We start from the raw sequence: 24,683 nt of genomic DNA on the forward strand, positions 1-24,683 counted from the left end.
GGAGGATCTAAAGTTTGAGGCCAGCTTCAGTTACTTAGCAAGATCCTGTCTCAAAATAAAAAGGGCTGGGGGTATGGCTCTGAGGCCCTGGATTAATCCCTGGCACTGCCATAAAAAGTTCATTTCAGTGCTATCTAAAAGAAAAACTAGAAACAACCTAAAAGCCATGGAATATTTATAACTTGGAATATTTTGTAGCCACAACACAGAGGGCTGGGAATGTAGCTCAGTGTGCTTTTTCAGTGTGAGACCTTGGGCCCAGGGTTCAATTCCTAGTACTGTCAAAAGGAAAAAAAAGTTACAGTTGCAGGAAAACTCTCATGTATTAAGAAAGCAGAGTACACCGGTGTGTTGGGAAATTGCTTTTGTAAAAAGAAAAAAAAGGTGTCTGTCTCACACAAATACAGCATCTGGAGGAGTTAATAAGGGTTGCTTCTCTTTCTCCTCCTGCTCCTCGTTCACCTGCTCCTCCTCCTCCTGCTCCTCCTCTTCTTCTTCCTCTCCTCTTCCTCCTCCTCCTCTTCCTTGTTTCTCCTCTACTTCCTCCTTCCTCCCTCTCTCTCTCTCTCTCTCTCTCTCTCTCTCTCTCTCTCTCTCTGTCTCTCTCTCTCCTCCCCAGGATTTGTGCCATGGCTCCTGGCCCCACCATATTGGCCCATGCAACACAGCACATCGTATCCATCACTACAGAATGCCCCACTGTGCAGCCCCTTGGACACCCCTTTCCTCCCCAGGGTTGGGACCTCTGGGTCTCTCCCCTCAGGCTCCCCCCACAGTGAACCAAGGTCCTTGACACCCCCCACACACTTTCCCTGATTCTTCCCCAACCACTTCCTCTTCCCTTTCACAAAGAGACTTTCATCTCAGACTCTCACGCCTGGACCTCCAAGTCCACCTGGGCACTCAGAACCCGTCCTCCTTAGAGAGCAGAGAGGGGGTCTTAGACGGCAACATGGAGACCTCTGTGTGCGGTATCTCCGTGCAGGGATGCCCCAGTTTCTAGAACCTTCTGCGATCTCCGCAGATGGAAGACCTTCTCTAGGATCTACAACCCCTGAGCGGAGGAGCTGGTGGATGGGTGCCCCTTGCACGTCCCGTCAACACCCCTAAAGGCTGGGAGGACAGAGCCCTCCTGCGGGGTGGGGTGCTGACACAGGGGTCTCCCCAGGTGCAAGCCGTGAGGCTGATCGCCGAGGGCAGAGCCCCCAGACTCCCTCAGCCTGAGGAAGGGGCCTCGTACGAAGGCATCCAGAAGAAAGAAACAGCCAGGGTAGGTTCTGGGTCACCCTCGCCCCAAATCTGCAGGTGCATGGCCTGCAGGCCAGGCTCCATGGGGGGACACCAGCTGGGGGTGGGGGGACATGTCCCCTTGATGCTGGAAGTCTCCCTAGTGAGGCCTGAATGGCTCAGTGCACCTCTGTGACGGACTGAGGGTCAGGAAACCAGAACTCGTCACCCAGGGCTTGCCCAGGGTCCGGGAGTCATGGAGCAGGAAGGGCGCTGCAGAGAGACCAGCAGCGCATGCACGTCCTGCCCCCCCCCACAGATCAACTGGGACCAGCCAGCCGAGGCCATTCACAACTGGATCCGTGGGAATGACAAGGTGCCCGGTGCCTGGACAGAGGCCGGTGGACAGGTGTGTTTGCGTGGGACTGGAACTTGCCTGGATGCCCCCTGGTGTGCCCCGTGGTGGACTGCGAAACCTGCCCCGTGCATCGACCAGCCCAATGCATGGTCCACAGCACCCACCCTGACCACCCCACCCCAATGCCCCTGACCTCTTGTCTCCTCCCTGAAACTGAGAGACCTGTCCCCCCCCCCCCAGGAGCTAAAAGGGAGGTCTCCAGCATCTCCCAGAGGCCTCCGGGCACCTACCACCAGTATGTTGTGCATTTGTGCTGGGTATAAAATTTTGGCTTCCAATCCTTGGGCCATGTCAGGTCCCAGCTCTGACTTCACCATGGCCCTGGACAGAGGTGGGAGCACAACATCTGGATGAAGGACCAGGCAGGGGCGAGCCAGATGCTGACGTTGGAGTTTCCTGGGGTTCCTGGGCTTTAGGATCACCAGGACAGCAAGACCATGCGTTTCGGGATCTTAGTCCAAACTCTTGGTCCACACAGCCCCCACTGTCCACACCCCTGAGCCCCAGCCAAGTGCCCAGACATGTCCAGAAGGCTCTCTGCCTCTGGCACTGAGATGGAACCCTGTGTCCTGGCAAATGCATCTCCTTTCTCAAGTGACCGGTGCTTGGTGGCATCTTTGCGGCTAGTGGACTCACCTCTGAGCACATTTCCCTTGGCTTCTGTGCACCAGAGTCTGAGGTCAGCCACTGGTCAGTGGCCAGGACTCTTCTCATTCACCTGCTTCTGGATTTTTCTCCCCTGATAGACATTGACCTTTTTCAACTCAACATTGAACACCTCCGGCTTGGTCCCCGAGGGGGAAGTTTTGGCCATCCCCGGAGCCCATCGGCCAGGCCTGGTCACCAAGGCGGGACTCATTCTCTTTGGGAATGATGACAGAATGGTAATGGCGCTTGCCCACGCTGGAGGCCCCAGACCCACTCCCCCCTCGGCTCCGTGTTCCCAATGTTTGGGCTCAGATCAGAACACCTCAGGTTGCGCAGGTTGTCTACTGCACAAGGATCTGGCAAAGACAGGGAGAAATGAGACTCAGGAGGGAAAGTCCATCCTAGTCCCTGGCCTGGGGTGTGACCCTGAGTATAAGCCACCCAAAGAGGGGCCCTGTTTTCTATTATTATCATTATTATTATTATTATTATTATTATTATTATTATTATTGGTACTGGGAGTTGAACCCATGAGTGCTTAACTCCTGACCCCCAGTCCCAGCCCCTTTTCAATTTTATTCAGGTCTCGCTGAATTGCTCAGGGCCTCACTTAAATTGCTGAGGCTGGCCTCCAACTTGCAATCCTCCTGCCTCAGCCTCCTGAGCGGCTGGGATGATAGGCGTGCGCCCTATCTTTTGTAGCTGCTGGTGAAGAACATCCAGCTGGAGGATGGTAAGATGATCCCGGCCTCGCAGTTCTTCAAAGGAGCGGCCAGCAGTGCTCTGGAGCTGACGGAGGCAGAGCTGGTCACTGCCGAGGCTGTGCGGGTAAGAGACACCTTCTGGGGGGCTGGCCGGTTGGGCAGGTTGTCCACTGCACAAGTGTTTGGTGAGTCCCTTTTCCTGTGTACCGGCCTCAGGGGTAGTGTTGGTGCTCTCTGATCTTGGAACTCTCTGAAGCCTCTCTGCCGCTCCTTTCTTTGCAACGGGGGCCCTGGGATTTGGCCAGCTGGGCCACCTACCTCCTCCCACCGCCTTTGTGTTCTCAGAGTGCTTGGAAACGGATCCTCCCCAGCCTCTCGGAGGTGGACGATTCCACGGATTTCTTCAAGTCGGGAGCCGCATCAGTGGACGTGGTGAGGTAAGAGGGGGCCCCTCCAGGACTCGTAGACCCTGTGGGTTCTGAGGAACCAGACCCAAGAAGCAGCCGTGGCCCCTCAGACCCATGGGCACCGGCCACTGGGACTCACCCACAATGGGAGACACATAGAAAACTGTGTATCTGTACCACTAGGATGAGCCTCTCACCTCTGGGGGTCTCTTGCTGTGTATGGGGGTGCAGGTAAGGGGCTGAGGGAACTGTCTGCACAGTGTTTTAAAATGGAAATACAGCCAGTGGCCCACGCCTGTTGTCCCAGTGGCTTGGGAGGCTGAGGCAGGAGGATCGCAAATTGGAGGCCGGCCTCAACAATTTAGTGAGGCCCCCAGCAAGTCAGTCAGACCCTGTCTCTAAATAAAACACAAAATAGGGCTGGGGACGGGGGCTCCGTGGTTGAGTGCCCCTGAGTTCAATCCCCGGTACCACCACCACCACCACCCCCGCAAGAAAAATGGGAAATACAGTAAGATTTATGGATCTTAGGTGGTCAGTTTGGCAAGCCTTGATTTAATGTGTGTAAGTTTTAATCAAGACACAGAGGCATGGGGTACATTGTCCCCTGCCCCAACCCACAGGCAGTCTGTCACCTTAGATTCGTCTACCTGTCCTTCAACCACGTAGGAAGGATCCCACTTACTACCCAACGGTGGTAAATTCTGATCTGTGTGGAGGGAAGGTGAAGGAGGTATGAGTCTACCTTTGTTTGCAAAAAGGAGTAGGACTGCCAACCCCCTCTGGGGAGCAGGGCGGAGATTCCTCAAAGAACTTGAAATGGAACCACCATCAGACCCAGTTATCCCACTCCTGGGTTTTATACCCAAAGGACTTGGCGTATTACAGTGACACAGTCACATCAGTGTTTATAGCAGCTCCACTCACCACAGCTAAGCTAGGGAACCAACCCAGGTGCCCTTCGACAGATGGGTGGATAAAGAAACCGTGGTACACATTACACCGTGGAATATTACTCTGCCCTGAAGAAGAATGAGATGATGGCATTTGCTGGTAAATGGATGGAGCTGGAGACTATCGTGCTAAGTGAAATAAGCCAGGCAGAATGCTCTCTCTGACATGTGGATGCTGGGTTGCTTTGTCACTTTTATGTGTAGTAAACAAAGATCTAGTTGAATTCTTGTGCATGGGGACATCCAATTTTTCCTGAAAACGTCATCATTTTCTCTTTGCGTATCTTGGGGTTCCTGCCAAAAGATCGGTCGATCCGACGCGAGTAGGTTTATTCCTGGGCTCTGGGTTGTGCTCATTGGCTGAGGATGGCTGCTTTGATTCCTACTTGATTATTTTAGTTTGGTAGTGAACTTTCAAATCAGAAAGGTTGAGTCCTGTTGGGTCCGCCGCAGCCTGGGCCCGGGGCCTGGGTCCTGAGCTGCTGACCACTGCAGGGTGCTGGGACCCAGGCCAGATCAGGGCAGGTGGATTTAGACTTGCAGTCCCCGGATGCGGCCGGGCACGGGGCTCCTGATCCTGGGCCCCCTTTTCTCCACCCCCCCCCACCTTGCTGCAGGCTGGTGGAGGAGGTGAGGGAGCTGTGTGACGGGTTGGAGCTGGAGAACGAGGATGTGTACATGGCAACCGCCTTTGGGGACTTCATCCAGCTGCTAGTCAGGAAGTTGCGCGGGGAGGACGACGAGGGTGACAGCGACATCGACTACGTGAGTCGGGCCCCTGGGTGTTCAGGAAGCCGGGAGCCCAGCTTTCGCTTTCCCAAGCTCTGCCTGGCACCTAGGGGTGTCAGAGCCAAAGGGCAAAGTCAACTGGATCTCGCTGCCAGTGCTCAGTGGGAGGGTCACATCGGGTCCCCCAAGACGTGAGACCAGGATGAGTCCTCAACAGCGACAAGTTCATCCTGTAGATTCAGCACCGATCGGGGGAGAACTGCCCTCTCTGGAAGGAATGGGCTTTGGGGGTAGTTTGTTTGGCTGGTGGTTTGAAACAAAAAAGCTGGTGAAGAAGAGCCTGGTGGCCAGGGTGGACCCCAGGTTGCCCGAGGAAGAGTGAATAAATGACAGATTGCAGGAGGGGGAAGGGGTCCCAGGGATTCCCGTGTTCCCCATGGAATTTTGGATGCGCACAGAAGTGGGTGGCAGGGTGCTGGGGGGCACGTGTCCCCTGGTTTAAAGGGCCTCGCCACCCGGGACACTCCCGACCCGCTGCGAATCCCCCCTATGCCCTTGGGGAGGTTGGGTCAGCAGGTCGAGGTCACACAGGGAGGAAGGGGCAGAGCAGGGACTCCAGCCCACGCAGTCTCCCTGGGAATCGGTGCTCCTCACGCCTCCTTGTCACTCGGCTGTCACCCACCTCAGGTGGAAAAATCAGTGAACAAGCTGGAGCTCCGCATGCCCCACCAGCTCTTCATCGGGGGGACGTTCGTGGATGCCGAGGGAGGCCAGACCTACGACACCATCAACCCCACGGACGGCAGCGTGAGTCTGGCCTTCCCTGCTCCCTGACTCCTCCTCCCCGCCCCAGCTCACCTCTGGCCCCGCCCAAACTCACCTCCAGCCCCGCCCACCTCCTCTAGCCCTGCCTCAACTGACCTCTGGCCCCGCCCCACCTCTCCTCTGGCCCTGCCCCAATTGACCTCTGGCCCCTCCTCTTCTCTGGCCCCGCCCCACCTCTCCTCTGGCCCTGCCCCACCTCTCCTCTGGCCCCTCCTCTTCTCTGGCCCCGCCCCACCTCTCCTCTGGCCCTGCGCCACCTCTCCTCTGGCCCCTCCTCTTCTCTGGCCCTGCCTCACCTCTCCTCTGGCCCCTCCTCTTCTCTGGCCCTGCCCCACCTCTCCTCTGGCCCCTCCTCTTCTCTGGCCCCGCCCCACCTCTCCTCTGGCCCCTCCTCTTCTCTGGCCCCGCCCCACCTCTCCTCTGGCCCCTCCTCTCCTCTGGCCCCGCCTCCCCTCTGGCCCCACCTCACCCCTCCTCTGGCCCCGCCCCAACTGGCCTCTGGCCCCGCTCCACCTCTCTTCTTGCCCCTCCTCTCCTCTGGCCCCGCCCCACCTCTCCTCTGGCCCCTCCTCTCCTCTGGCCCCGCCTCCCCTCTGGCCCCACCTCACCCCTCCTCTGGCCCCGCCCCAACTGGCCTCTGGCCCCGCTCCACCTCTCTTCTTGCCCCTCCTCTCCTCTGGCCCCTTCCTTCCTCTCCTGTGGCTCCTCCTCTTCTCTGGCCCCGCCCCACCTCTCCTCTGGCCCCTCCCTCCTCTGGACCCGCCCCTCCTCTGGACCCGCCTCCCCTCTGGCCCCGCCCCTTCTCTGGCCCCGCCCCTCATCTGGACCCGCCCCCACCTCCCCTCCGGTGGTGCTGGCCCCCGAGCCTCTGCTCTGGCTTCCATCTTGGCAAAGGACAAGCAAGGGTCCCACTTAGTCTCCAGCCTGAGCTGCCGGAAGGGAAGAACCGTGGGGAGATAAGGATAGGAGGTGGCAGCGCTCCTCAGGGACTTGAGCCTGCTTCAGAGACCAAGGACAGAATTGGAAGTCCCCAAGGGGCCAGGTAGGGTGGCTCATGCCTGTCATCCCAGCGACTCGGGAGGCTGAGGCAAGAGGATCACAAGTTGGAGGCCAGCCTCAGCCACTTAGCGAGGCCCTAAGCAACTCAGTGAGACCCTGTCTCTAAATAAAATGTGAAAGGGCTGGACTTGGAATGACTGGGTCTCGGCTCTTGCTGTGGACGCTCAGCTCCCTTCAGCCTCACCGCTGTGGGTGACTCTCTGGCCCCTGGGTGAGACGTGACCTCTGGGAGTAGCAACAGGCTTTCCAGAACCTTCTATTCATGCAGACATCTTGCAGGCCCACTCTGGCCTAGCGGGCGTCCTGCTTCATGGTGGTGCCTGGGCACCGTGCTCCCAGGGAGGACTCACACTCTGTTTCCCCCTCACAGGTCATCTGCCAGGTGTCCCTGGCTCAGGTCAGCGACGTGGATAAGGCAGTGGCCGCGGCCAAGGACGCCTTTGAGAACGGGCGGTGGGGGAAGATCAGCGCGCGGGACCGTGGCCGGCTCCTGTACAGGTGAGCGTCCAGCCGCCCCTCCAGCTTGGGGGCTGAGGCCGGTCCTCCTACCCAGGCCTCTGTTCCCGGGATCCTGGGTCCTGGGGAGGTCATGGGACTAAAGCGGTCAGACTGACCCGGCTGGGTGTGCCCCAGCCTGAGTCTCAGAAAAGACTCCTTGGAGCCGGGCACAGTGGCCATGCCTGTCATCCCAGGGGCTTGGGGAGGCTGAGGCAGGAGGATCGCAGTGTGGACAGCTTGGGGCTAGCAGGTCAGGTGTGCTCCAGGCAAAGTCCCCAGAACTCCTGGAGACTCCATGGTGGTAAGGAGGCACTGGCGAGTGACAGATGCCCCCCAGAGCTGGGATCAGGGAGAACTGTGAGCCCTGGACACCCAGGTGGCCTTGGGAGCCTCCTGAGTGCCAGCAGTGGGCACTGCCATTGGGAGGGTCCTTCCCGCGACGCTCTTCTGCCATCTGGTGGCTGGTGTCTTAATTACAACCCCCAGTGACTGAAGAGGCTCTGCTGCCATCTGGTGGCCGGTGTCATAATAACACCCCCCCAGTGACAAAGGCAGGTCCAAGTGGAGACCCGAGGGGACAGACATCTGTCACTAGTTTCCTAGTGACCCGTTTCTGCTCTGTGCAAATTCCCAGTTGCCTTGAAGGGGACATGTCCCTGGATGCCCCCTGAAGTTCAGCGAGAGAGAGAAGGTGGGAGGTGATGTCTTAGGAAGGGGAGGGGAAAGACCTTCCAGAGAAGGGACTGTCCCCTGGCTCAGTGCATGGCTCCCAAGGCAGGGGGCTGGCTTCCCCAACGCACGGTGCAGACATACAGAGACGGGAGGACAAGGCCAGGTTGGTGGCCGGGGGCATCCGTGCAGGGCCCAGATCTCTCTCCCCTTACCTTTGGCCAGACTGGCCGACCTCATGGAGCAACACCAGGAAGAGCTAGCCACCATCGAGGCCCTGGACGCCGGCGCCGTGTACACGCTGGCCCTGAAGACCCACGTGGGCATGTCTATACAGACCTTCCGCTACTTCGCTGGTTGGTGTGACAAGATCCAGGTGGGTCACCTTGGAGCATGGGAACGGGTGGTTCCTTGGCCGGGCGGCTGCGGAACAAGCCACAGCCCATGGCTGGGAACGACCCCGTGGATTCGCTCTAGGTTCTGGGAATTCCAGGTGGGCTGGGCTGCACCAGGGTCCCAAACGTGTATTAGTCATAAAACCAGCGTCCTGTAGTGACGTGGCCACGTTAGTGTCTGTAGCAGCTCGATTCACAATAGCCAAGCTGTCCAACCTAAGTGCCCTTCAGCGGATGGATGGATAAAGCAAATGTGGTACATGTACACAGTGGAATATTACTCAGCCTTGAAGAAGAATGAAATGATGGCATTTGCTGGTAACTGGATGGAGCTGGAGACGATTGTGCTAAGTGAAATAAGCCAGTCTCTCCCCAAAAAAAAACAAAGGTCAAATGCTCTCTCTGATATTCAGATGCTGATCCACAATAGGGGGAGGAAGAATGGCAGTTCATTGGATGAGACACAGGGAGTGAAGGGAAGGGAGGGGAGGGGAGTGGGAAAGACAGTGGAATGAATGGGATGTCACTTTCCCATGTTCACATAGGAACACACAACCAGGGACACTCCACACTAGGTCCAACCAGGTCCAGTGGGAAGTCACACCCCATGTAGGGATGATATGGCAGAATGCACACTGCTGTCATGGAGAGCTAAGAAGAAAAATAAGTTTTTAAAAAAAATATGTATCAGTCAGCTCTCGGTACTATAAGAAGTGTCTGCAACAATCAAGTTATTAAGAGAAAAGGTTGGTCTGGGCTCAGTTTTGGAAGTTCCAGCCCTTGCTCAGCTGTTGCCTCTGTTGTGGGCTGAGGCAGTGCATCATGGCTGGAGAGCGTGGTGGACGGCACCACTCATCTCTCGGCGACCAAGAAGTACAAAGAGGAGCAGGAGGAGGAGGAGGTGAAGGAGGAGCAGGAGGAGGAGGAGGAGCAGGAGGAGAAGGAGGAGCAGGAAGAGGAGGAGGAGGAGGGGAAGGAGGAGGAGGAGGAGAAGGAGGAGCAGGAGGAGGAGGAGGAGGAGGGGAAGGAGGAGGAGGAGGAAGGGGAGGAGGAGAAGGAGGGGAGGAGCAGGAGGGGAGGAGGAGGAGGAGGGGAAGGAGGAGGAGGGGAAGGAGGAGGAGGAGGAGGGGGAGGAGCAGGAGGAGAAGGAAGACGAGGGGAGGAGGAGGAGCAGGAGGAGGAGGAGCAGGAGGGGGAGGAGGAGGAGGAGGAGGAGGAGGGGAGGAGGGGGAGGAGGAGGAGGAGGAGAAACTAGTCCAGTGACCTCAGGGGTCCCGGGGCTGGGTGTGGTCTGGAGGCTCTGGGCCCCTACCCGGCTGTGGAGGGGAAAATCAGGACTCAGACGACACCTTGTAAGAGCTGGTGTCCCCCCACCCTGTCCCCGGTGACATCTCTTCTTCTTCCAGGGCTCCACTATCCCCATCAACCAGGCCAGGCCCAACCGGAACCTGACCTTGACCAAGAAGGAGCCTGTCGGGTGAGTCCCTGCCCTGGGCGAGAGGTGACCGCGCTGCCCCTGCTCGGGCACTGCTCAGGTGGCCCGCGGGGCAGCCTGCCGACAGCTCGCATACTGCTGTCCCGTCCTGTCCGACCACGCGGTGCAGGGACAGTGCCGTAGCAGGCCGTGGGCATTCCCTGAGGTCCTGGTGGCCAACGGGGTTCCCTCCAAAAAGTCCATCTACAAAGGGTGCGATGGGATCCTTGTGCGTGCAAATTAGAAAGTTCTGGAAAAACAGCTGCATAGGGGACAAACAGAGACCCCAAGCCACAGCTCCAGGGCCACCTCCTCCCCACACCCACCTGCCTCCAGGGACCACCAGGGGACCCCCCCAGGGATCCATGCACTGCTGGGGCTCAGGCCTCACACCCCGTCAGTCCTCCTCTGGACCTTCCTGTGTCACCTCCCACGGGGACTCTGGGGACACTCACAGCCAGACCCCCTTCCCCTGCTGACCCACGTGCCAGTCATCCCTGCAAGCAGCCCCAGAGACAAACTCGGAAGTGCACTTCACCAGTTTCCTAAGCATCTCCCAGCCCAGTCGAGTTGACAACCAAGGTTTGTCATCACGGTTGTCCGAGGACAGGAGGTGACATCGAAATCGGCCTGGGTATAGCTGACCTTGGAAACCCAAATGAAAACTGGCCATGCAGTACCTCATGTGAACACCAGAGGGCTCCAAAGCCACGGTGGACAGAAGGGCGAGTTGGCCATCAAGTCAGTCCAACGCGGCAGTGACCACTCAGGACGCCTTTCAGTCGTGGTGAATGACACATGTACAGAAGGGGCTTCATTTAAGGGGCCGCACACTGGCCTTGACATCCAGCACAGCCAGAGGGTTTCTTTTTACTGCACAATTCCAGTACCAGGGGTGTGAACCTTTTCCCTGAATGGCAGGTATGAGTCTGCTCACGCTGCTGTAACAAACTGCCACGGACGAGGTGACTTCCTCGACAGCTGCTGGCTCACAGTTCTGGCAGCAGGAAGTCTGTGATCAAGGCGTCTGCAAGGCTGGCTCCTTCTGAGGCCTGGGAGGGAGCATCTGTCCCGGGCCTCTCCTGACTTATGTGTTGGCCCGTTCTCCGTTACTGTGACAAAATACCTGAGATAATCCACTGGATAAGGGAGAAGACTGACTCTGGCTCACAGTTGCGGAAGGATCAGTCCATGGCTGCTTGGTCCTTTGCCTTGGGCCAGTGGCAGCGGTCTAGCATGGCGGGAGCTTACAGCAGAAGAGGCCTGTCCATGGCAACCTGGAAGAAAGGAAGAGAGAGAGAAAGGAACTGGGCTCCCAAGTCCCCTTGAAGCCAGTAGGAGGGCTCCCACAGTGTCCAGCACCCCCAGGCCGCACCACAGGCTGGGAGCCCAGCCTTTGACACACAGCTGTGTCCTTGCCCACATGGACTCCCCCGAGTGCCTCAATAAGGAGGCCAGCGTCTTTGCAATATGGGCCTCCTCTAAATCATCCTGAGGTTCTGGAGATGAAGACAGACTTCGACTTGTGAATTCGAGGGGACATAATCCCCTTTCTAACTGGGGGACTCTTCTGACTGGCTCTCTTCTTTCAAGACCCCCCCCCTCCAATAAGCCTTTTTTTAAAATATTTTATTTAGAGGCAGGGTCTCACCAATTTGCTCAGGGCCTCGTTAAGTGGCAGAGGCTGGCCTCTAACTTGCGATCCTCCTGCCTCAGCCTCCCGAGTTGCTGGGAGGACAGGCGTGGGCCACCACGCCCACCTGGCTAGACTTCTTGGCTTTTTATTCTCACCCGTACGTGGCCACGGTCCCCTCCCCCATTGTCTGTGTCCCCGGACTGCTCTCATCAGAATCTGATCAGGGTCCTCTACCATGGTGGGCAGTAGGAGGAAGGACTGCCGCCGTGGTCACTCACGGTACTGAATCCAGGTGAGAAAAGGCAGGTGTGACTGTCTGCAGGACTCTCCGGGCCTTTGGGGGCAGCCTGGCTTTGACAGTGGAGGTCAGGCCCTGGGAGGGGGGGAGGGGGTCAGCAGGTCCCCTCTGGGCTGAGACAAGAGAGAAAGGCCCAATTCTCTGGTGCGGCAGGGTCTGCGGTATCATCATCCCCTGGAACTACCCCCTGATGATGCTGTCCTGGAAGACGGCTGCCTGCCTGGCCGCTGGGAACACGGTGGTCATCAAGCCTGCCCAGGTGAGCTGCTCAGGCCCTTGCTAAACCGTTGAGGCTGGCCTCTGACTCGCGATCCTCCTGCCTCAGCCTCCCCCAGCCTCTGGGATGACACCACGGCTCCCGGCTTGACCAGGAATTTGCAGAAACAGAAGAGGAACAATTTGTGGGGAGGGGGGGTTCAGAGGGCTGGAAAACTGCTTCCATTTTGATTTCCACAATTTCCACACCTGGGGCCGTAGTCAGAGTTACCCAGAAGCTCAGAAGGCAGGGGCTGCTGGGACTTCCGTGGGCAGCGGTCACCTCCCTGGACAGCCCCGACTCCACCCTAAAGTTGGCAGTTCTCAGAGGAGGAGGCTGAGGGACCGGGGTCGGAGCATTCTGGAAGGCAAGCCGGAGGCTTCTGGGGATGGGGACGGTCGGACTCCTGAGGGGCTTCGTATCGACAGAGAAGAAAGGAATACAGCACTGGACGGTCCAGGCCTGGCCTAGTGGCCACAGCCCCGCCAGGATGAGCCAGGATGCCAGAGGTTGGCAGGCCCCTGTTCCCACCTGAGATGTAAGGAAAGCCGTCTGGATTGGCCATGCCCCTGTGGTTGACCACGAATGTGGCTTCCCCCAGGATCTTCCTGGCGCCCCAATCCACAGCGTCCCCTGCTTGCAACTGGAGCCGCTGGGAGACAGAGACAGAGAGGGAAGGTTAACCCCAGGGGCTCGGGAGGCCGAGGCAGGAGGATCACAAGTTGGAGGCCAGCCTCAGCAACTCAGCGAGACCCCGTCTCTAAATAAAATACAAAAAGGGCTGGGGACAGGGCTCGGTGGTTAAGCACCCCTGGGTTCCATCCCTGGTACTATTAAAAAAAAAAAAAAAGTTCTTGACCGAGTCTTCTTCCCTGTCCCCTGCAGGTGACCCCGCTCACAGCCTTGAAGTTTGCGGAGCTGACATTGAAGGCCGGCATTCCCAAGGGCGTGATCAACATCCTCCCCGGATCTGGTGAGGGCTTCAGACAGGGGCAGGGCGGGGACTCCAGGCGGCCAGAGCAGGGTCGACTGGATAATGTGTCCTTCGAGGGCAGAGTGGCCTGGGGGACGCCGTGCAGAGCTCAGCCAGAGGGTGGGAGGACCGTTCTGGGGGGAGCGACCTGCACCCGGGAGGACTTCCATTCTCAGACACCTTCACGTCCTGGGCCCAGCTTCGGCCGGGCTGTTTGTTTTCGGATTAAGGTTGACGAGTCCTTTGTCCTTCCTGGGGACCCGTCCTCTGTCCGATAAATCTTTTCAAATATTTTGTCCCCCCCAGACTACACATGAACGAGGGCGGAGAGGTGGGATGGAACTCGTACCAAAGTCCTTTGTAGGACTTTGACTTGCTCTAGGCGGGAATGGGTGAGGGTCGTCTCTGTCCACACCTGCCCACCCGGGATCTTTGCGGGTCCAGAAGGAGGGGTCGGGTCACCCGAGGAGCCCAGAGTGACGTCCCTCTCCACGTGGAGAGCCGTGGACGTGGATCACGGGTCCTCGGATTGCCTGGTGGCTGCGTGGCTCTGGGAACTCCCTGGGCAAAGTTGCAGGTCTAGATTGCCCCGTTGCTATGGTGACACCCGCCCCAGACAGGCTCCAGGCAGAGGTGCAGAGCTGTGTCAGTGTGGGCCCTCAGCTCAGGCACCAGCTCCCGGGGATGGAGGATTCCGAGCCTCACAAGATGGCCCTCGTGTCTCGCCAGTTCTGCGTCCTTCAGATGGCCGCTTTGAAGGAACTTTCCCACAAATAGCCTTTGGCGAAACCTCTGTGACCAGAGCTGGCCCTGGTCACAGCTCCTCCGTCAGGGGGCGATGTCCCACCTGGCCCCGACTTTTTCTCTCTCTGTGTGTCTGTTTGTCTCTTCTCAATCCCCTCACGGCCTCTCATCGCTGGTGCCCGAACAGGGACATGAAGAGGTCCGTGGCACGCCCCCGCTTAACTGGGCCGCCAGGAGAGGCTGTCCACCTACCGGGGGGGCAGGGAGCAGGGTCAGGGATGATTGACAGCTCAAGTTCAAACGTCAGATCCCAGAGGGTCTCAGATATCCAGGCCCAGGAACTGAGCAGGCCGAGGGGGACGAGGGACTCCAGATTCCAGAGGAGCTCGGCCACAGATACAGACGGAGGGGATGACTTATCCGGAGATGGCGTTCCAAGGCCTGGCGGAGTCACAGAGGCGGCTGTGACCCGCAGGACGGAGCCAGGGCGCTGGACAGGCCAAGATGATGGACGAGGGGCAGTCAGAGAGGTCGAGCAGAACTGGAGGGCACAGATGGATGGGGAGGAAGGGTTGGAAGCCGCGTCGGGAAAGGGCCTCGAGAGGAGTCTTGGCTGAGTTTGGAAGACGGCAGCCTCAGGAAAGTTCATCTTGGAGTCTCACTGCCGCCGCACGGTACAGAGGGACTGGCCAGCTGTTATTTAGACACAGGGTCTTCCTGAATTGCTCAGGGCCTCGCTGTTGCTGAGGCTGGCCTCCAACTTGTGATCCTCCTGCCTCGGCCTCCTGAGCCACTGTGGGCAGCTGTGTGCTGGGCTCAGCATGGAACTGGGAAGCTGAGGGGCATGTGGCTGCTGTGTCCTCACAGGCTGTCCCTCTGTGGACGTCTGTGTCCCAATCCCCTTTGCTCTGAAGGACACCAATCCCATTGGGATGGGGCCCACCCTCGTGACCTCATTTACTCCTTGGAAGCCCCCCCCCCCCCGTCTCCACAGAGTCACCTTCAGACGTGCTGAGGTTGGGACTTCAGATTCTGGGCCCCGGGGGACACAGTTGAGCCCACAGCAGGGAGCAGGGGTGTGCCCCTGCTGCCTGGGGCTGGACTTTTCCCGGCACCATGGGGTCCACTCTGACCCTCCTGCTCACCCGGTGCCCACAGGCTCGCTGGTTGGCCAGAGGCTCGCAGACCATCCCGACGTGAGGAAAATCGGATTCACGGGCTCCACGGAGGTGGGGAAGCACATCATGAAGAGGTAAGGGTTGGGCTGGGTTGAGGGGCGGCCCCAGCGGCCACGGCACCCGGGTGTAGCCGGTGCTGTTGTGTGAGCTGGGCGCAACCTTTACCATAATAATTCCCTTTTTTACAAAAAAAAAAATTGTTCTCTGTAAGTGTCCCTGACAGTTGCGTGCATTTTGACACGTCCCACCTACACGGGGTGCGACATCCCGTTCCTGTGGCTGGACCTGCTGCGGGGTGTCCCTGGTCGTGGGTTTCTATGTGAACGTGGGAAAGTGACGTCCATCCATTCCCCTGTCTCTCCCAGTCCTCTCCCCTCCCTTCCCTCCACTCCCCTGCGTCTCATCCAATGCACTTCTGTTCTCCCCTCTCCCTATTGTGGGTCAGCATCCACGCATCAGAGAGGACATTCGGCCTTTGGTTTTGGGGGGTTGGCTTATTTCACTTAGCGTGATCGTCTCCAGCTCTGTCCGTTGACACTCTTCATCACTCTTCTTCATGACTGAGTAGTATTCCATTGCATACACATACCGCATTTTCTTTTTCCGTTCATCTGTTGAAGGGCATCCAGGTGCTGCTTTTGGAGCTTCATGGTGCACATCCAACCCCAGTGGCCATGTTTAACGCCAATGCTGGTCCAGCGGGTCTGTCCCCGTCCAGCCCTTGGGCAGCAGCCTGGGACCTGGGCCCTGCTGAGCACTCTGCCTGCGGCCTCTGGCTCCTTACCCCATTTTCGGTCTCTGCTTTAGGGGGTCCCAGGGGAACTCCAGGGTGGTCTGGCTACTCTGTGACAATTCCCCAGGGAGAAGGGCCACTCTTGGGTCACAGAAGGGTCCCCTCACCGTCCCTCTCTGATCAGAATGACTTTCTTTCTCTTTGGGACGCGTCCCCCGCAGGCTGGTCCCGGGCAGCCTGTTTGTCTCCCAGAGGGGATGGCGTCCAGCTGCAGCAGGACATAGTGACCGCCCCTGATCTCCCCATCCCCCTGCCTTCGGCTCAGTGGCTGATGAGTCAGGTTCCTGGGGTCAGGAGAGGCCGGCACCGGGGCCATGAGCACGGCACAGCGATAGATGTCTGGTCAGCTCTGCAGCGGGCCTGTCCAGTGTGGCCAGCAACAGAAGCCACCAGGAGGGACAGCAGGTCATTGACCTCCCGACTCACAAGCCAGCCTCTGATGTGAGGACGTCAAGGTCAAATCCCAGTGCACACATTTCAAGTGCAGAGAGAAGGCTCGGGAAAGGTCCGCTCTTGGAACCTTCCGGAAGGAGGTTTCTTTTTTGGTACCAGGGATTGAACCCAGGGGTACTTGACCCCTCAGCCCCGTCCACAGCCCTGTTCTGTATGTTATTTAGACACAGGGTCTTTCTGAATTGCTCAGGGCCTCGCTGTTGCTGAGGCTGGCCTCCAACTTGCGATCCTCCTGCCTCAGCCTCCTGAGCCGCTGGGATGACAGGTTATACACTGCACCTGGCTTGGAGGAGGGTTTTGGCAGCAAGAGTTCAGAGAGAGGCCGCTTTCTGCTCTGACTGTGCGTGGCTCTGCGGCTGTATTCCCAGGGCCTCCTTCCTGGTGGGCCCTGAATGCAGAGACCCCTCCTCCCCAGGGCAGGCCTGGTCCAGTTCACTGAATGCGCACCGGACAGCAGCGCCTTTGAGTTGGTGCCCAGCTTCTCTGGGTACCATCCCTAAACAGCTGAGATGCCAAAGCCCCCGTGGCCTCTGCAGTCCTGCCACCTGGGGGATGATTCTGTGTCTTATTTATTCGTTCAGCATTTATGGAGCAGCAGCTGTATGCAAGGCAGAGTGCCTATTAGGAGCCTTGTGCTCCGGCAGACGGGATAAGTCTGAACGGAAAGAAACAACCCAGTGGGTACCGGGCAGAACAATGAGCAGGCGCTTCACAGAGGAAGAAATACGACCGGCCAGCAGACGTATGGAAAGGTGTCCCACATCTCCCGCCACCGGAGAAGTGCCAATCAGAACTGCACTGAGATCCACCTCACTCCTGCCAGGGTGGCGACTGTCAAGAATACAAGGGACAATAAGTGTGGGCGAGGATGTGGCCGGGGGGCTGCACGTTGGTGAACCCCTCTGGAGAGCAGGATGGAGATTCCTCAGAAAACTTGGAATGGAACCACCATCGGACCCAGCTATCCCACTCCTCTGTCTGTACCCAAAGGACTTAAAAGCAGCACGCTACAGGGACACAGCCACGTCAGTGTTTGTAGCAGCTCAGTTCACAGCCGCTGAGCTACGGAACCAACCTTGACGCCCTTCGACAGACGAACGGAAAAAGAAAAGCGAGTTACGTATACACCGTGGAATATTACACAGCCATAAAGAAGAATGAGGTGACGGCACTTTGCTGGTGGCCGGGTGGATCTGGAGGCTGTCGCGCTAAGTGAAATAAGCCTGTCCCCAGACGTCAAAGGCTGAATGTTCTGACATGCGGATGCCGACGCACCATAAGGGGTGGGGGCTGGGGAAGGATGGAGGTCCTTTGGATCCGGCAGAGGAGAGGGAGGGGAGGGGAGGGGAGGGAAGGGCAGAAGAATGAATCGGGCATCACTACCCTAAGTGCATGTCTGGTCACACAACTGGTGTGAGCTGACATCGCGTACGACCAGAGGACGCGAAGCCACACCCCGTCTGTGTACAACGTGCCAAAATGCATCCTGCCGTCACGGATGACCCCTGGGAGCAAATTTTTTTTAAGTTAATCAATCCGGAAGGTGGGGGGGACGGCGAGGGCAAAGGCCCTGTGGCTGAGCGCTCGGGTTTTGGGGACAGGAAGGTGGGGGCGTGGGGCGCGGGGCAGGCGAGGGCCAGGTTTCTGGAGCCCAGCGGGCACGGCCTGCCCTGTCCCCTCGGCTGGCCCGGGGCCTGGTGTTCCTGGGCGCCGGCCCCAGTGCCCTGTCGCTTCCAGTTGCGCCCTAAGTAACGTGAAGAAGGTGTCCCTGGAGCTGGGCGGGAAGTCGCCGCTCATCATCTTCGCCGACTGCGACCTCAGCAAGGCCGTGCAGATGGTGAGGGCTGGGCTAGGCGGGGACCATGGGGGGACAGGGAGGGGACACGGGCAGGGGCCACCAGGGGACCCCAGGGAGCCATGCACTGCCAGGTTCAGGCCTCACACCCCTCACTCCTCCTCTGGACCTTCCTGTGTCACCTCCCACGGGGGCTCTGGGGACATGTCACAGCCACAGCAGGATAGCCAGTCACTTGCCCTGGTGACCTGTCAGTCCTAGAATCTCAGCCCCTGTCCCAGGCCCGTGCTGCAGTGGCCTGCAGGGTCCCCAGGCCTGTGCTCCGCGCGGCTGGCCTCACAGGGAGCTGGACTCCGCTGGCCTCCCCACCCGGCCTCCTGCAGAGGGCGCTGCTGCTTTCCCAGGGCAGACGGGTGGTGGCCTCCGAGGGCCTCTGTCCTAACCTGCCGCAGGAGACCCCTCCTGCCTGGAGCAAGACAGGAAACTGAACAGCATGGAGCTGTCGGGCTGTGGCTGTGACACATGGCAGGTCCCCTTAGGGACACTTCACCCTAGAGGCCAGCAGCGGCTGACAGATCAGCACAGGAGCAGGAGGACAGGGCAGGGGGGGACAAAGTAGCGGGGCCAGAACCACCTGTGGGTCAGAGCAGCAAAAGTCCTTAAGCCGCAGGCGCCCAGAGTCCCCAAGTTGTTGACGGGCTTGTCCCCACGTAGGAACACAGGAAGTCCTTCTAGGACACAGCCACCCACTTCTGGCTGCCATGGACCCCAACGTGCTCCTGGGAGTGGACACCCGGCTGCGCTCGGGGCTCGGGCTTTGGGGTCCTCCCCTGGGCTGTGCACCTCTAATAGTGTCACCTGCCACCTCGGGGTGCTGGCCTCCTTTCCTGCCCTCGCAAGGCAGACTCCCCCTGTCCCCCTAACCAGGCCTGGCCCCAGGAGGAGAGCGTGACCCAGGCACACGTCCCCTTGGCAGGGGCTGGGGACAGGAGCCCGGGGGGTGGCTGTAACCGCCGTCCTCTCCGCAGGGCATGAGCTCCGTCTTCTTCAACAAGGGGGAGAACTGCATCGCGGCTGGGAGGCTGTTCGTGGAGGACTCGATCCACGACCAGTTCGTGAGGAGGGTGGTGAGTGCTGGCCCAGGGTCTCGGGCTGCTGGGTCGCGGGGCCCCGGGGGGCTGAGAGGCGGGGAGGCCGGGACAGGCTCCTGTCACAGATCGCCATCCACCTGGGTCAGGGGACCTGTCAGGCAGGAGCCGTGGGCCTCCACAGGTTTTTACTGGTTCAGCAACAATCGGTCCCCAGACTGGAAATGATGTGACCCAAACAGGCCTGTGGGCTGGGGGTGTCCTCAGGGGTAGGTGAAGGCCCTTGGTTCCATCCCTCCTAACACCAAAAAGAAAGAAAAAAAAATAGTGGCCGGGCGTAATGGCCCACACCTTCATCCCAGCACCTCGGGAGGCTGAGACAGGAGGATCGCAAGTTGGAGGCCAGCCTCAACCACTTAGCGAGACACTGAGTTGGGGACTGGGGACGGTCCTCCTCCTCAGGGAGGAGCAAAGCCTGATGTGACCTGAGAACTCTCCGCAGGTGGAGGAGGTGGGGAAGATGAAGATCGGCAACCCCCTGGACAGGGACACGGACCACGGGCCACAGAACCACCAGGCGCACCTCAACAAGCTGCGGGAGTACTGTCAGCGAGGTGTGAGGGAAGGGGCCACGCTGGCCTGTGGCGGGAACCAGGTCCCTCGGCCAGGTGGGTTGGCGCTTCCGGGGCCACCGAGGCAGCGGGTACCATGGCCCCCGATTTCTGGCTGCGATCGAATTTGGGGACCGCGGGTGGCCGGGGACCTGCATAGCCAGACTTCACGCCCGTCTGATACCTTGACTTCGGGGTGGGGGTGGGGGGCGGGCTTGGCCATTTGGGCACCTGTCAGACCCAGGTATGTTACGGGGGACGGCGCCCTCCCGCAAGCCACAGGCCCCTGTCCCCCCCCCCCCCCCCCCCGCAGGCTTCTTCTTCGAGCCGACCGTGTTCACGGACGTGGAGGACCACATGTTCATAGCCAAGGAGGAATCCTTCGGTCCCATCATGGTCATCTCCCGGTTTGCCGACGGGTAGGGGCGCCTCCCAGGGCCGAGCCTTGCTGTGGGTGACAGGGTCTTTGAATGAACCCTGGGAGATGGTCCCCAGGGGCCAGAAGGAAGCGGGGGACACAGGCTGAGCTGCCTGCAGAGGCTCCTCCCACCACCAGGGGCGCTGGTCCCCCAGGGAGCAGGTGACCTCAAGTCCCACAGTGAGGGAGACACAGTCCTGTCCCCTCCCTGCGTTCCCTGGGTCTGTTCCCTGCGGCCTGATGGGTTCTGTTTTGGGGTGAGACCACCCGAAACGGAGGGGCTTCGGAGAGCAGCAGGAGCGTGCTGCGTTGGTGAATCTGCAGGTTGGTTCAGGTTGGGGAGGGCCGGTCACCTCTGCTGGGAGTGGCCGTGCTAACCTGGGCTCGGGACCTTGCCAAAGGCTCGCTCCCCAGCATGGCAGCCTCCGGGTTGAGGTCCCGACCCCTGGTTCCCACAGATGCCAGCTGCAGGTGCAAGGATCCTTAGGATCTGAACTGAGAATCTCCAGATCATTTCTTTCGCTATGTTCTATTGGTCAAGCAGTCAGCAAAGCCGGCCTCGTGGGATGAGAAGGAGTGGCTGGAGGCAGAGGCAGGGAGGCTGGGAGGCTGAGGCAGGAGGATCGCAAGTTGGAGGCCAGCCTCAGCCACTTAGTGAGGCCCTGAGCAACTCAGAGAGACCCTGTCTCTAAATAGAATATTCAAAAGGGCTGGGGACGGGGCTCAGGGGTTTAAGTGCCCCTGAGTTCAATCCCTGGTACAAAAAAAAAAAAAAAATCTGATTTCTATTGAATGTCAGACGCCTCCAGTGGCCACATGTGCCCTCCTACCTGCGATGGGCTCCTCTTCTGCCCTAGGACCCCTGGTGTCCACTACGTGACTCTGTCTCTGGTCTCCCTCCCTCATTTGTCCTTCCGAGGACGGGGTCTCTATGTTGCCCAGGATGGTCTCAAACTCCTGGGCTCTAGTGATCCTCCCATCTCAGCCTCCGGTGGCCTGGACAGCAGTACCTGTCACCACGCCTGGCTCCTCTTTCCTATTCTACTCTGCCTCCTGCAGGCCGGCTTTAACCCTGGCCCATTTTTGGTGGGGGGACTGGGGACTGAACGCAGGGGCACTGGACTCCTGGGCCTCACCCCAGCCCGCTTTAGAAATTTATTTAGAGACAGGGTCTCACTGAGTTGCTGAGGGCCTCGCTTTTGCTGAGGCTGGCCTCCACCTTGTGATCCTCCTGCCTCAGCCTCCCGAGCGGCTGGGAGGACAGGCGTGGCCAATGCGCCTGGCTAGCCCTGGCCCACTTCTCCTTTCATGTGCAGCAGGGAGCGTGGAGTGGGCCCCCCTGCCCTGGGAAGGAGAGGATTCTAGGTCAGGGAGTTATTGGGACTTTTCCCACAGGGACATAGATGCTGTGCTGTCTCGGGCCAACGCCACAGAATTTGGCCTGGCCTCCGGTGTCTTCACCCGGGACATCAACAAGGCCCTGTACGTCAGTGACAAGCTGGCGGCTGGGACTGTGTTCGTGAACACGTACAACAAGACCGACGTGGCCGCCCCCTTTGGAGGATTCAAGCAGTCTGGATTTGGCAAGGACCTGGGTAATCTCACCTGCCGGAGAGCTGTTTTCAATTATTCACTCAACAAACACTTGCAAAGGCCCGACCTGGACAACGTGCTGGGGTACCTCAGTGTAGCCAGACGGCGGTGAGGTCACTGCTTCTTCCTGGGAGAGAGGCAGCCTAGGAAGGGGACCAGAAAGGCACCTTGCAGAGCAGATGTAGCCCCGGGCAGGGGCTTAAGGAGACCTGGGTGGCCTTAAGAACAGGAGCCATGTTCAGGGAACAAGGCTCAGAGGCCACAGGGTTGGTGTGGGCAGAGGCCGGAAGATGCAGGCCTGAAAGGCAGGACCACAGGGGGACCACAGGGGCATTAGAGACTCAGTCCTCGTCCACTCATTCCTCAGGACATCTGGGGTAAGGCGAGGGGCCTCCCAACCTCACAGCCCCAGCCACTTACGCTTTGGCATCCCCCACGACAGTGGGTGGCCGCGTGGCCCAGCAGCCTGTGGTGTCTTGCAGGAGAGGCGGCCCTGAATGAGTACCTGCGGGTCAAGACGGTGACTTTTGAATACTGAACAGAAGTGGCCTTCAGAAGGACGACCTGTCCTTGCAGCACCCCTTGTCACCTTGACCTGCCTTCCCTAGGGAGGCCAGCTCAGCCTCCCTCCCAGATAGGGAGCCTCCCACCTGGAGCCGCTGCAGGAAGTCCCCAAACTGGCTCCCGACCAATCACAGTGGCCCTTGGCCAAGGGGGCGGGGCCTGCGGGGCTAATAAATGTCAGCAGAGGTGACCAGCACCTTTCCTGTGTCCGCGTGGGCTACTGGGCCACCAGGGGAGTCTCGGAGTCACCCTGAAGCGTGGGTGTGGTCAGCTCAGGCTCCCAGACGGGTGCTGAGATGGACTCAGGGGTGCAAGAGCTTAGGGTGACGCTAGGAAACGTGCCCAGGAGGAAGCGGGGCTGCAGAAGCGCCCTTTGCTGGGGAACAGCTCCTGTGCTTGGCCAGGACCCCGAGGCCCCCGCCCACCCACTCACTGGGGACAGTCAGGCTGCTGTCATTGGCCCCTCGCGTGTTGGGCGTCTGTCCTGGTTTCCCCGAGGCCCAGGGTGCTCCTTGCATGGGGAGCCCCTGGGCTCTCCCAGCTGCACCCATCCTGCGGGTCCCCAGCACCAACGCCGCCTGCCCCTGGGGCCCGCCTCCCACAGCGGTCTCCTCGGCATCCCAGCCTCACACCCCGGGTCCTCCCTGTGTCCACGCCTCCCAGAAAGTCCCTCTGTCCTTCCCAGGCTGCTGGCCCTGCTGGGCACGGCCAGTGCCTCCCTAGGAGCACTTCAGCTCCACCTGTAGCTCGCTGCCCTGCAGCCCGCGTCTTCGCCAAGCCCCCACTTGGCCTTTCTCTCCTTAAAATGACCCCGGAAAGAGAAAGATCTTTAAAAAAGGAAGTGGACTTTGACGGAAGCCGGCTTTGGGGGTGCGGGGACCCCCGCGAAGGCCTCAGCCCCGCGGCTAGAGCTCTCGCTTTGGGTCGCCCCGCCCACCCGAGTCCCCGCCCCCAGCCGCGTAGCCCCGCCCCTCCCCTGCTTCTGGCTCCTGAGGCCCCGCCCCTTCCCGCTCTCCAGCCCTCAGCCACGTGGACCCACCTGCTTCCCGTGCTTCCGGCCCCAGAGACCCCTGGCCTTTCCCTGCTCCCCGCCCCCCAGATGTGGCCCCGCCCTCTTTCCTGCTTCCCGCCCTCAGCCGCGTGGACACGCCTCCTATCCCCGCCCCCTTCCCGTGCTTCCCGCCCCTGAGGCCCCAGACCTCTGCTCTCCATCCCTCAGCCACGTGGCCCCGCCCCTTCCCTGCTTCCCGCCCCCGAGGCACCGCGCCCTTTTCGCGCTTCCGGGCCCTGAGGCGCCATGCCGTCCTTCGCTTCCCGCCCCCCTCCCAGCCTCTGTCCTGAGGGAGGCCCCGCGTCTTTCCTGTGCTTCCCGCCCCTGAGGCCCCTCCTCCCCTGATTCCCCGGGGCTCCACCCCTTCTCGTGCTCCCTGCCCCTAGGCCCTGAGGCCCGGCGTCTTTCCCGCTCCTGAGGCCCCGCCTCCTTCTCGTGTTTTCCCGCCCTGAGGCCTAGTGCCCTTCCCTGTTCCGACCCCAGCCGCGTGGCTCCGCCCCAGGCCCCGCCCCTTCCTGTGCTCCCAGCTCCCGAGGCCCCGCCCTCTACCGGTGCTCCCCTCCCGTCGCGTGGCCCCGCCCCTTCCCGTGCGCCCCGCCCCCGGACCCCAGCCTCCAGGCCACCCTGGCCGCGGCGCTCCGTCAGGGAAGAGCTGGGCCCTAAAGCCCGCGCTTGGCGCCTCCCGCCTCCCGCCAGTCCCAGGTCCCTCCCTGGCGCCCGGAGCGCCCTCGGCGGCTTCTTTTCCTCAGCCGCCCGAAGGAGGACCTGGTAAGCGCGGCGCTGAGCCCGACTGGGCTCCAGGGTGGGGACGGGGAAGCGGGGCGTGCGCGGAGGGCAGGTGAGCCTGGGCGGGGGACCACGACTCGAGGGCCCGGGCCGGAGGAGAGCAGAAGACGGGGAGGGTCCGAGGGGGTCCTGGGGGCGGGGGACGCCTGGGCTGGACCCGGGAAAGAGGAGCGCGAAGCTGCCCCTCGGGGGTCCTGGGGCGCTCCCCACCTGCAAAACCTGGGCGCTCGGTGGCCTGGAGTGTGTGCGGCTGTCCTGCTCCGACACCCCCCAGCCCCCCGCAGTCCCCTAGGACTCCGGGGACGTTCGCTGGAGGTCCCAGCGCATCCCCGGGGCTGGCTGAGGAGACTGCCCCACGTGGACTCGGCAGGAGCTCCGCGAACCCATCTGTCCCCACCACCGTCGTCAGGGTTTCCCCCCAGGTGCCTCCGGCCAGGAGA

General features: G+C 60.2%; 1 protein-coding gene across 1 annotated transcript; it reads left to right on the forward strand.

Moving 5' to 3' along the window:
- The first annotated feature begins 952 nt into the window (after positions 1 to 952).
- Aldh1l1 (aldehyde dehydrogenase 1 family member L1) lies at positions 953 to 22,602 on the forward strand. Its single transcript, XM_078033698.1, has 20 exons — positions 953 to 964; positions 1,043 to 1,270; positions 1,547 to 1,636; positions 2,392 to 2,529; positions 2,996 to 3,121; positions 3,343 to 3,434; positions 4,975 to 5,122; positions 5,774 to 5,893; positions 7,341 to 7,468; positions 8,363 to 8,513; positions 9,939 to 10,009; positions 12,094 to 12,199; positions 13,082 to 13,169; positions 15,072 to 15,165; positions 18,075 to 18,174; positions 19,161 to 19,259; positions 19,723 to 19,888; positions 20,145 to 20,250; positions 21,645 to 21,844; positions 22,325 to 22,602. Exons 1-20 carry the CDS (start codon positions 953 to 955, stop codon positions 22,378 to 22,380), a joined length of 2,319 nt encoding a protein of 772 aa, XP_077889824.1. The 3' UTR covers positions 22,381 to 22,602.
- Positions 22,603 to 24,683: the final 2,081 nt, after the last annotated feature.

This window comes from Ictidomys tridecemlineatus, chromosome 16 (assembly GCF_052094955.1).
Source record: "Ictidomys tridecemlineatus isolate mIctTri1 chromosome 16, mIctTri1.hap1, whole genome shotgun sequence".
In the NCBI taxonomy this organism is placed as follows: domain Eukaryota; kingdom Metazoa; phylum Chordata; class Mammalia; order Rodentia; family Sciuridae; genus Ictidomys; species Ictidomys tridecemlineatus.

What these genes read in the sequence shown, in the direction of transcription:
- Aldh1l1 (XM_078033698.1), top strand. An exon ending in ACCAGTTCGTGAGGAGGGTG is followed by an intron (nt 19,260 to 19,722) that starts GTGAGTGCTGGC and finishes AACTCTCCGCAG; the next exon opens with GTGGAGGAGGTGGGGAAGAT. An exon ending in TGGATTTGGCAAGGACCTGG is followed by an intron (nt 21,845 to 22,324) that starts GTAATCTCACCT and finishes GGTGTCTTGCAG; the next exon opens with GAGAGGCGGCCCTGAATGAG.